The sequence below is a fragment of the Polyodon spathula genome, chromosome 15, assembly GCF_017654505.1.
Source record: "Polyodon spathula isolate WHYD16114869_AA chromosome 15, ASM1765450v1, whole genome shotgun sequence".
In the NCBI taxonomy this organism is placed as follows: Eukaryota; Metazoa; Chordata; class Actinopteri; order Acipenseriformes; family Polyodontidae; genus Polyodon; species Polyodon spathula.
Genome location: NC_054548.1, coordinates 9,731,277 through 9,743,453, shown reverse-complemented (window position 1 = coordinate 9,743,453; position 12,177 = coordinate 9,731,277). Strand labels below are relative to the sequence as shown.

Genomic DNA, 12,177 nt, shown 5'->3' with positions numbered 1-12,177 from the left:
GAAGATCTTTAATCATGTGAAAACGAAATATGTATTATTCATTTACTGTAATTTGTCACAAATGTGTCCATTAATATGCAAAAGGAATTGTGCAAATTCTGACATAATTTGATATGGCCCTTAGATATAAAATGTAATTTTTTTTTATTTATCGTAAGTCTGAGAATAATGCATATCATAATCAAAATGTATTAACATTTGTTAATTTGTGTTTTTCTGTAGTGGATACACTAAATTAAACTCCAGAAGAAAAGCTGATAAAATATAAATATGAATTCCACATTCTACAGCAATTGCACAGAACTTGCTGAAGATGAATACCCTATTAACTCCTCAGTTGCTGGAGAAGGGCAATGGAGTAAAACACATTGCCCATTAAGCAGAGACAACTTACTTTCCGTGCTGGTGCTTATTTCATACATAACTATTTTCATAGTTGGACTGATTGGAAACACCACTGTGGTTGGGAGGATATGTCTCCTACGATGCAGGTCTTCAGTAGATATGTACATTGTCAACTTAGCTATAGCCAACCTGTTATTCATATCCACTCTTCCATTTTGGACTCTTAACACCCTCCAGAATAGATGGCCCTTTGGGTCGGTTATGTGTAAGCTTTGTTCATTTGCCTCATCACTCAATGTGTATTCAAGTGTCTTCTTCATTACATGCCTGAGCATTGATCGATACCTTGCTATGGCCTATCCAGGGACGTCACTCAAGATGCAACGCGTTGGCAGGGCCATTGTTTGTTCATTCCTGATCTGGGTCACAGCTTGCGCAGCCAGCCTCCCAACCGTCTTTCTGCATCAGAGCAGCTTCTCCGAGGAAAGGAACACCACAGTGTGCACTGTTGTGTATCCTCAACACCACACTGCACAGTGGACCATGGCTATAGACCTGGGTGAGAACATGGTGGGGTTCGTTATCCCTTTTCTGCTTCTGGGAGTTATCTACCTTCTCATCTACAGAGCTCTGAATCACACCCTCAAGCCTGAGACAAGTAAGCAAGGCAGAATGCTGGAGACAGCTTCAGCCCTGGTGTTAGCTTTTCTGATTTGCTGGCTGCCATTCCAGGCTGTAACTTTCCTCAGAGAGTTAATAAAGTGTCAAATGATCACTGATTGCCGTCTTGTCAGTGTGATTGAAGCAGCTCTTCCAATCACTTTATGTGTGGCATACTCCCACAGCTGCGTCTTCCCCATACTTTCCTGGTTTTGTGGTGGATCCTTCAAGAATCGCCCCAGAAAGCACTCTTTACCCCCTACATATATCTACATGAGGCCAACCGCTGTCTTTGAGCAAGACAACAGCGGGGACAGACCTGCTGAACCCTGACAACGTGCTGTTAAAACACTCATCACAGAGGTTGCCGTTTGCAACATACAGTGGAATTGTAACATTTCACCTTCAGATTGTATGTTGTTGCTTACGTTATTTCTGCAATTTATACACTTATCCAAAGTTATAACTAAGGTTTTAGACTACTTAATGATATCTTATGTAAGTTAGTTAGTAGTGCTAATGAGGGTCTGTGAAACCACCTCAGAATGAAGTTTCTTATATCTTACATTACTTTTTAACCTATACTTACCTTAACCACACACATGAGCTAGCACAGACACATAGTTTTTATTGGAGTTTTACTTTGGTTTTACTTTGCTTTATGATTACTGCTTGAGTAAGTGTTTGTGTACATGTGTAGTGGCACTTATATGGTTCTATCTTATTGTTCTATTGACTGGGTTTGATAAATGTAATTAACCTATGCTCAAACCGTTGTCACATTAACCCTTAATTTGAACTTAATTTGTAATTCATTTAAACCTGTTATTGCCATGTACAATATTATTGCATTATAAAAAGGAGTAATGTGTGAGTAGTGTGCATTTATTCTATTGAATTATTTTAAAACTTGGTAAGTGACCTATGGTGTGTAATTCCCATTTTTCACCCCTTATTGCCCTTAGTAAAAGCATAACAAAATAAAATAAAACACAGTACAAATATATAAGCATTGTAAAGCACAGATATGGTAAAGCATACAAACAAAAATGACAGACCATGCTAAACTATTGTAAATATACTATTATAATCATGGGAAAACTGCTAAATTACTGTACAAATGTAAATTGGTGTACTTTCAAAAGGGTAATGAGTAACAAACTTTATGTTTATGTAATTCTGTACTTAAGGTACATATTCTATCATTGCTTCATTATTTTTAAAGGTGTAACAGATTTTTTTTTACATATTTTACAAATGTGGTGTAACAATTATCCAGGCATAATAAATGTGCTAAATGTGGTCGCAAATAGTTTTTGACATTATGTTATGTAAATATCTAAAATATACCAAATTTAAAAGAATAAATGTTAACTGTGAAGTGTTCCTAAACAAGACAGACCTACTAATGAACCATATAAACTAGTGTATTACAAATGCATGCCACCACACATCTTCCCAGAAAGTCTAGTCTTCTGAAATCCCTTGTATTAAGATGGATTTTGAATTAACTGTTCTTACTTTGCTATATCTGCTCCTATTCGAGTGTAACAATTCAACTCAGCTCCACAACTGTGCAATCTGCATTATTATAGCAAGATTTACAATTGAAATATGTGAAAAGTAACAAGAATAAATAAAAAAAAGAAACCCAGAAAATTATAAGAAAAAAACTTCACAAACCAGCTGCCAGTAGGGGGCAGTATAGTGCTATAATGTCTTGCTGGTTTTCAAACGTCAGCATTCATGGATTTCTAGATTTGAGGGTGGCTTGTCTTGCTTTGTGACATCACAAGGGGGTGGTTTTTATACTGTTACATCACCAGGTGGAGGGCCGTTCTTTGCTGAATCCTCCTGCTGTTAAAAAGAAATAGACAAACAACTATATTTTTGGGGCAAATATTGGTGGTACTAAAATTAGCCTATTAATAACCTTATAAACTGAGCAACATTTTATAAATAAACAAACAAACAAAAAATTCCAATGAAAAGTCTGCATCTTTTTCTTTTGTTGTAAAAAGGAAAAACAAACTGTAAACATTACAAAGTTTCAAATAAAGTTTCGTGTAGGAGTTGAGTTCCTACATTCAACCTTTTTCTGTTACATTTGAAAAAACTTTGTGAATCTGGCCAAATGTCTGTCCCAAAACTATGGTGGGAAATAATTCTTAACATTATACGAGAACACACATATCATTTCACCCAGGACAGCCCTGATCCGACAGGACTGAGATTTCCAGTGAGTGTGCACTAAATTTTAACCAGTGAACAAACAACCCTCTATCAAAATCAATAGCGCTCACTGAGGTTGGTAACTGGATACATTTTGTTCTGCTGCTGACTTCTGAATGAAGATGAAGCTTCCCCTCCTCATTGCTCTTTTAGCTTCAATTTATACTGAAGATGGCACATTCGCATCAATAAGGTAGGTAACCATTATCTTAACCATGTGTTAATCTGTATTTGTGCTTTTTTTTTTTTTTTTTTACAACTGAAAAGGTTGCCTATGAAATCTGTCCTCTGTAAACAGTTTGTCCAGCATTGGGTTTTAAGACATGATCACACGTTTAAAATGTAGGCTTGTGTGTCCAACTAGTTTTGGTTTTACCGGAGTGGGGTTTAAAGGTAAGATTATTTAAACCAAGATTTAAAAGTGATCTTTGATTTGGCACTCTCTAAAAAAATCAATAAGGTGGTTTTTCCCTGCCCTGAATAAATATTATATATGGTATGATGGGAAGTTAATGAGGATAATTTATTGAGGGTTTCAGTTTTGCTTAATGTCTGCCCCTGATGTTAAAACAAAGGAGAAAGGAATGAACTTTCATATATTTCTTTCATTTGCATTTTCTTGCTTTTTTTTTTATTATTTGCGGGTCAGGGTCACATGTTGTTGATGCACAACGTCACATTTTCACTGACTCTTCATTATTTCTCACTCTCAGGATGTAACTTGAATTTTTAGGATTTATACAGCATGGCAAACACTTAATTGTAAACTATTTAGACTGACATACAGTGCCTGGCAAAAAAACCCAAATAGAGCCCACAATGCATCTCTTCCATTGTCTTGTCCAGATTTGGGCTACTGCTGCATTTCTGTTACTTGTCACATTATGTGGCATACCTACACATCTGCAAGCTTCATCTGTTATGACCCATTTGCGACTGAAGTTGTGCTTTCCAGTGGTGTTTCTTTGCAAATACTTTTATTCCAGGAACACAGAGAGACTTGCTATAGATGAACAAGCCGTCTGCACAAGCACCCACTATCACAGGGATCCATCTGATTTCCAGTGATTGTTGCTGTTCAGTTGCACACAACATAGCTTAGATATCGTGGATCACCAGATACATCATGCTGTAATGTTTCTGGATGCATATATGCACTGTCTGATTGATGTGATATAAAGGCATGTGCAACTGTCCTCTAACGGAGCCTGGTTCTTTTTGAGCATCTGTATCTCATTCACTCTGGAGCTCTGACGGCTCAGGTTTGCTTCCCTATCTATGTGTTTTGCTTTTAACCAGCTTTTTCCATAACTTATATTAACTTATATGCAGTGGTGTAGTCGAGGGTATACGCAAGTAAACGACGTTACAGTTTACTCATTTGTATTCTCCTGTGATATGCAAATCCTGGGTTAAAGACAAGATATTTTAATGGTGAATGTCTGTATTGTGTTGCTGTGTGCGAGACTGACAGCTGAGAGCTCTCAGTCAGAACTGCGGTGAGAGCAGGGGGGCGTGGCCTCTGGACTATGTGTTCTTTTTGTGTGTGAGTATTCTGTGATTGGTTGTTTATGTTCTGTTAATGTTCTTTTGGCACTGGGCCTGTAGCCTTCATCCTAGCCAGTGAAAAGACACTCACAGAACTGTTCAATGACGCGCACCACCAGGTCTGTGACTGTTCACACGTGAACAGCACCTGAGAGGGGAAATAACTGTATGGGGGAGGGGGGGCTGCTGTTGGCTGAGGGCCAGTAACAGTGCATCTGTTCATGTTTATCTTTTCAGTCTATCTGTTCAACTCCACCAAACGCGGAGTTTACGCACTGTTTAATTTACCCCTATACCATTGCTTATATGGCAACGCAGTATCTGTAATAGAGTCATGAACTTCTGCAGGCAGGCTTCACATTTCACTAATCACAATCTGTGGTGATATTTCAGATTTTCTAAGTAAATGTACCAATGGTAATATTTTTTTTTAACCCCATCTTTTTTCCCCCACGTCACACAGCGATCAGGTTTTCTCAATTACTCTGAGAACAGATGAGGAGGTTGAAATTGTCAAGAATATAACCAGGAAGGACGAGGTAAGCCTACAGTGCGCCTGCTTTGGGATACGTGTGTGTCTTTGTTAATGACCCCTTGGTTTGCTTGCCTTGAACTGAAATGCCTTTTTGTAATTGCCTGCACCTTTTCTTAACCCTGCACCTCTGTTATCCTCTTTTTGGATATGCATCTTGCTTTTTACCTTGAAAAGGTGCACTGCAAGAAGAAATGAGGTTTAGAAAATGAATGGGGCATTTCCTTCTGTCGATGAAACAAACACACAAGAAAAAAAGAAATGATGAAAAAAAAGAAAAATAACAGAACAACTAGAATATCTAGACTTAACTACCAACAGTGCTTTTCAGCTTGTGCATACAGTATACTTTCAAGCACAAATGAACACCTAGTTGTCAGTTTGTTTTATGAAAAGTTTACTACTAATTGGTTTTGTTGCAGAGAACAAAAGTTTTAGGACAGTTTAATACAGGGTAGGCCTAATACTGAAGGTGACTTTACATTGCCGTCAGGATGAGTGAATTGCAAATACGTGGCCTTAATTATGAAGTGATCTATTTACTAAGGTGGCCTTATAGCAAGGCTTTATTGTGGTTCCTGTAAATATTATTTTTCACTAGTTATAATATGTGGTACAAAACAGTAAATGTAATACAGTGATGGTGGGCATTATTTTTCTGGTTTGTTTCATTTCATTTCAGATTGAGTTGTGCCATCCAGATTCAGCTCACAATATTAAAATCAACAGTGATGTCCACCTGTACATGAACTTATCAGACTTGGATTTTGTAAAGGATCTGTTACATAAAAATGGCATCAAGTACAAGTATGTTACTCATTTCTACCCTTTTGGATGCACATGAATCTGTCCTAAAATTCCTGTTTCAATTCTTCTTTATATGCTCTTTACTCTTCAACGACTTCTGGGACAGATGACTAGAAAGATGAATTTGTTGCCTGTTTTACTCAAGGTGATATTGGAATACAAAACGTATGCCCCATATGCGGTCACTATCTATTTTTTCATCAGGCCCACTGCTTGTTTGAGTCTCTTTATATTACTTATTAACATAAATTGTGCTCATCCTTCAACCCAAATCGTGTTCCTTTTTTTTTTTAACACAAAGAGAGACTTCACTCACTTGGTAAGTGTGTGGGTCTAGGAGTGCAAACAAAACCCTCAATTCCAGACCCCAATCTACCTCATGTGAGTGGCAAGAAACACCTTGACCTTGAGTGCAGCTGACACCTCTCTTTACCTTCAAACAAGGCTGCTTCCGTGGAGCCATGAAGCTAGACAATTAAGACATGTTTCATGCAAGTCAGGCAGACCTACTAAGAGAACATTGTTCATTCTGAGTCTTTTACAGGATGTTAATGAATATTTTCAACTAGCCTAAAGCTGATGCAACACTGTCACTTTTTCAGGAACAGTGGCTTGAAATCTAGTTCCAGGAGACTGGGAGACCTAGTTTGAGGCAACTTTTCTGTACCCCAAGTCTCCCGTAGTGTGCCATATAGTGGCCTGAAACCTAGTCTCCTGAAACCTTTTCCACTGGCACATCCGACCCATGAGGGCTCGGTACAATACAGGTGGTTCTCCACTGCCTATGTGTTGAGCCGAGCGAGAAACAAGCCGTGAAACTCCGGCCTCACAAGACATCTGAATCCAGCTGTGAGCCAAGCCGAGCCAGGGGCGGGGTTAAGGATTTTCGTCATTATGTTGCATCAGTCAGTACACTCCAGAAAGAAAAGCAACTAACATGGCTGGCAGCGAGTGTGGTGAGAGAAAAGTACAGTCTTGGGATGCAGAGGAAGTGCAGGCTCTAGTTTTTCTGTGGGCAGATAGAAGTGTTCAGAAAGATCTGGAATCGCGTGTCAGAAATGAAAAAAAGTTTATGCACGAATTTCTGACGATTGGAAGCAAATGGACAGAAACCAAGGGCACGACTTAATTCACACACCCAAAAGCACAAAATTCTACCAAATTTCTCATCCTTGACCTTTATTATATTAATATAAAGAAAAAAAAATTGCAAAAATAAAACAATTTTGAACTTATTTACAAAAATATAGTCAAACAAAATACTAGTGCTCCCGTTGCACTTGTGCAGCTTCTTTTATTTTTAAGCACCCAAACAAAAAACATCTATACTTAAGCAGGATACCTTTGGCAAATCATATTTTTAAAACCTTCTTTTTCTCCCTTCAACAGAACTAATTGAACTTGAGTTAGTCGATATAATCAGTAAAATCTGTGGATTATAAAAACATTTCTAAATATATTGTAGCGTGCACGGGGGAAGGCAGCAGCAGGGCTGGTAGCTGACATAATCACATATGGAGACATAAGCCTGATATACGCTCTTTGCAAAGGAGCTGGCTCATTTGTACAGCGGTATTGACACTATGCTTTAGTGCAAGAGGTCCTGGGTTCATGCCTGCCCTCCACCTGTGTGATGCACCTGCCTGTGTTAACTGAGATCACTACAATATTTACAAAATACAGCAATGCAAGATGCAGCTGTACTATTGGTCGATTCATTTTAGAACACCATTTGTTTGCGAATATTTTGGCAAACTGAGTTAATTCAGTTAATGCAGTTCACATGCATGTATTATAACTATTCTTATTTCCAGCTAACAGGAAGGAAAAATTCTGCCAGAAGGGCAATGTGGGTAGACTATGGAATCCACAGCAGAGAGTGGATCTCCCCTGCTTTCTGTATATGGTTTGTTCAAAATGTAAGTACACACAGTAGACTCTATAGAATGTATTACCCTTAGAATGTTTCATAGTGGGATACCACAGTATTAAAAGCACAATACAGTACAATGTAAAACTATTAAGACAATACTATCACCACAGTGTATCTAATTGTTTATTTATTTATTTATTTTAGGCTATTGATTCTTATAATAAAAACCCAGAAATTACTCAAATGCTTGGCAACATGAAAATCTATATGCTGATGGATATGTGTATACTTGGACAACGGTGAGTATCTAATTTCAGTTCCAATTATAGAGTTTAGGGTTCAAAAGTGGACTACACCTGTAAGATAACCAACTGTAGTTCTTCTTTTAATCCCTGAGTCGCCTACTCTAGCCACCATGGACTGAATCCTAATGAGGCTGCTGATAAAAACTTAAAAGAAAAGATGTATACAATTGTGTACAACATTGTGTTTTCCAGACTTTATTTTAACTTTGAGTCACAGTTTTCCCTGTCACAACAAAGTAGAAAGAAAGTACTAAAATCTTTTCGTCAATAGGTAGGATGGTTATATTTGACTTTGTGCAGATGTTTTGTAATTTGAGACAGAGGCCGTGTAGTATATACTGCCTTTTTAAGATCCATTAACAAATAATACAGTGTTAATTGAGGTGGTATTTAGATCCACTGCAGTTAAGATAATTAAAATAGCACTCTCACCCCTGTACCCATAATTAATAGAACCCTATGAAAGTTTACCATGGTAAAGCAGAGCATACTTTTTAAGCATAGCGTAACGAGACTGTGGAATATTTTACCAGATGGAGTAGTTACATCTGAAATACCAGCAACATAAAAGGTGTCTAAACAGGCATTTCTCAGTCTTGACATATCCTATTTTTTTGTTTTTTTATGTTCTATGCATGTGCAAGCTTGGCAAGGCACAGAAAAGCAATACACATGCTAAATAAAATATATGGAAAATGTTTTTAGAAATATGCTCAGTATGTGTAACCAAGGATCTGAGTGCTTCACTAAGTCTGGGAAAGCTTACAGCTGATCGCTTATGAAAGTTTAGTAAAGCAAAGTGTAAAAGCATGGTAAAGCATAGGTAAGCTGAAAAGAATAGAGGTTTGGTGAAGCATATTAATACACTTGGCAAACCAGGGTAAACTATGGTCTAACCATGGGAAAAGCATGGGAAAACTACAAACGTACCAGGTAAACTTTTATAAGAGAAGCCATGGGCCTTCTCTTATAAAGCCTGTTCCTTATCGCAGTTATTTACAAGGGGCTTTACACTGCTCACATACACTGGCTACAGAGAAGGGAGGCTAAGCATTGTTAGCTGTAGGTACCATGGTCAACTAGTAACTGTTTTGTATATATCAAATCTAAAGATAAAACTGCTCAAAGTCGGTTTCTTTATACTCTTTATGTAGCTAAAGGAGCATCACCTGACCCCTGTGACAGCGCCCACTGCGGCCCCTACCCTGAGTCTGAACCCAAAGTCTCTGTAGTAGCTAAATTCCTCAGAGAGAAGAAGGACAACATGAAGCTGTACCTCACCATCCATTCCTATGGCCAGATGCTGCTCTTCCCCTATTCATATTCCTACAATCAGGCCCCAAATCATGATGAACTGGTGAGTGTTCTGTAGTTAGACCCTGTGACTGCTGTGTTTATTGTTGCACCAGATTAGATTTCCTGAAAGAGCACCTTGGTAAATGAAATATCAAGAGATCTTAACTAATGTATTCCTCCTCGTGTTTAAAAGCACCCTGTAGTCTCAATAGGTCTCCCAAAAGCATGTCTAACCTCTAAATACATCAGGCATACCAGGGTGTAACCTTTAACCTGTCTCCCTGCAGCACCATGTCCCCAATGGATATAACAAATCTGGAATTAAAGGGCAAATGTAGTGTTTCTCACACCTACAAGACAGAAGAATGGTCACTCTGGTGTGCGAGATGTACTGATTTCACATGATTCTGAGAACTTAAATATTTAGGCCATATATGTCTTTTTAACAGGATGTGATGACTAAAGCACAACATTATACATAGTGATACTTCACAAGACGAATACCTTCCTTAAGATAGTTTCAGACAGTTAAAAATTCTCCAGTAATAAATGCATCAATACTGTGATGCAATTAGCTTACAGCACACCATAGCAATTGCAGCTTATCAATTTAAAGTATACATTTTTTCTGAGGCTATGCTAAAATAAGTCTACCTTTTTTGTTTTGTTTTACTGTACTCACCACATAGTTAGTATTGTCTGCTTGCTTGTATTTCTTTCAGCAACATCTAGCAGATGAGGCAACCCACCAGATTCAGATATATTACAGAACTAGATACACCAGTGGTCCTGGAGCTACAACGATATGTAAGCTCCTCTGTTCGGATTTATTTTCTGATGAGAAATTGCAGGATCCCATTAAAAAAACAGATGTTATGTACTTCTTAGTAATAGAATGAATGTTGGTAATAGTTTTCTCTATGCATATATTAAACATCACGTATTTGCAAGTATTTTTAGTTATTTTTTTATTTGCTTTTTATTTTTGAATAATCAAGTGTTCTCAATGCATCAATTATTATTACCTGTCCAATCTTCGGCAGTATTGGGGTATTTCTAGTGTTTAGTGAAACTCGGGACACTAACAGAATAATTCTACACATCATTTTACCGGTTGTTCACTTCATTATGTCTAAAACGTCCAATTCTGAAAGAAAAACACAATTAATGTAATTAACCAACCAGCTGCTTCCATTACTGAGTGACATGTTATCAGCCACTAGCAAGCTTTGAATAAGAACACACTGCTCAAGTGAAATGACCCAGGGTATGTAAGATTTATAGCTATCCTAAGAATAAACCATAGAAACTGAGAACTCAGAACTGAACTGCGCTTCCCTACAGCTAAGTTCTTTATAATTATAACATTCAAATGGTTTTATCCCTTTCGGAAAACATTTTTGTCATGATAGTCACCAATAGCCTGGGCGGATGAGGGTTTCTTGTGGCTGCTTGGGCACTTCCGAGCAAATGTTTTCTAAATATCAGCGCATTCACTTGCACACATGCGGTTTGCACACATGCAGGTTGGTCATTATTACATGACCCAAGGTGGTACCTTAAATGTGTTTTATTTTTCAATACTTGTTTTTTTAGACCTAGCCCCTGGCGGTTCTGACGACTGGGGTTATGACCTGGGGATCAAATATTATTTTACAATCGAGCTTCGGGACAAGGGTAGCTATGGATTTCTGCTTCCCCCACAACTGATCCAGCCAACCTGCCTGGAGGTGCTTACTGCAATCAAAACAATCACACGCCATGTCATATTAAGAATAGGGAATAAGTCATGCTCTGCCTGTACTGCTCATTGACTATAGGGTGATTATGTGCTACCCATACTCATATTTAATTGTAACATAGAAATTCTTTGAAACTATACTTCTTGATAAACATTTTATTAAAAGTGCAGTCACTTTTGTGAATACATTACCTATTTTTGTTTGTTTGTCATCATTACTATTTAAACTTTTGATATATAGTGTATACGCAACACCTGTGGTTATACATTTTATGTTTAACATACCATATACATACCATGTTTTTTGTCAACAGTGGTGTACCAAAAAATTCATCACATACTGTATGTGATAACTTGTTACCATTATTTACTAATGGGATGTCATAGTTATCCTCCTGAATAAACAGATCCTATGAAGATGTTATGATGCAAGGGCACAGGCAAAGCCACATTTCACAATTAAACAATCATAAATTGATTTAAAAAAAAAAATCAACCACTGGCTGGTTTTTGCCCTGGCAGCAAGTTTCCACAATACCCTGCTCCTTCCCACCTTTTAACACCGGGAGGAAACTAGTTCAGTTTACGTTCTCAGTAGTTTAATTCAGTTAATATTATTTTATTCAGTCCCCACATGGGCCCCCGGGGAAGGACTGGGATAAAAAAAAGGCACAATGGTAAAAGACCTATAAGCATCAGATGCATGCAACTCTATTCATGAATATTGTATGCACAAACAACCAACTCTTGTCCAAGACATACAGTGTTTTAAACAAGTCAAACCTCTATAAATGTATACACAGTTTTAACCGTTAAATTAATCTATGTTTTTTTGCCA

The 12,177-nt window shown here is 37.7% G+C and overlaps 1 protein-coding gene across 1 annotated transcript; it reads left to right on the top strand.

Moving 5' to 3' along the window:
• The first annotated feature begins 3,334 nt into the window (after positions 1 to 3,334).
• Positions 3,335 to 11,475, top strand: LOC121327503 (carboxypeptidase B2-like). The gene is made up of 9 exons (XM_041271574.1): positions 3,335 to 3,430; positions 5,249 to 5,324; positions 6,000 to 6,158; positions 7,939 to 8,043; positions 8,202 to 8,296; positions 9,306 to 9,364; positions 9,457 to 9,659; positions 10,321 to 10,405; positions 11,195 to 11,475. Exons 1-9 carry the CDS (start codon positions 3,354 to 3,356, stop codon positions 11,410 to 11,412), a joined length of 1,077 nt encoding a protein of 358 aa, XP_041127508.1. The 5' UTR covers positions 3,335 to 3,353; the 3' UTR covers positions 11,413 to 11,475.
• The last annotated feature ends 702 nt before the right edge of the window (positions 11,476 to 12,177 follow it).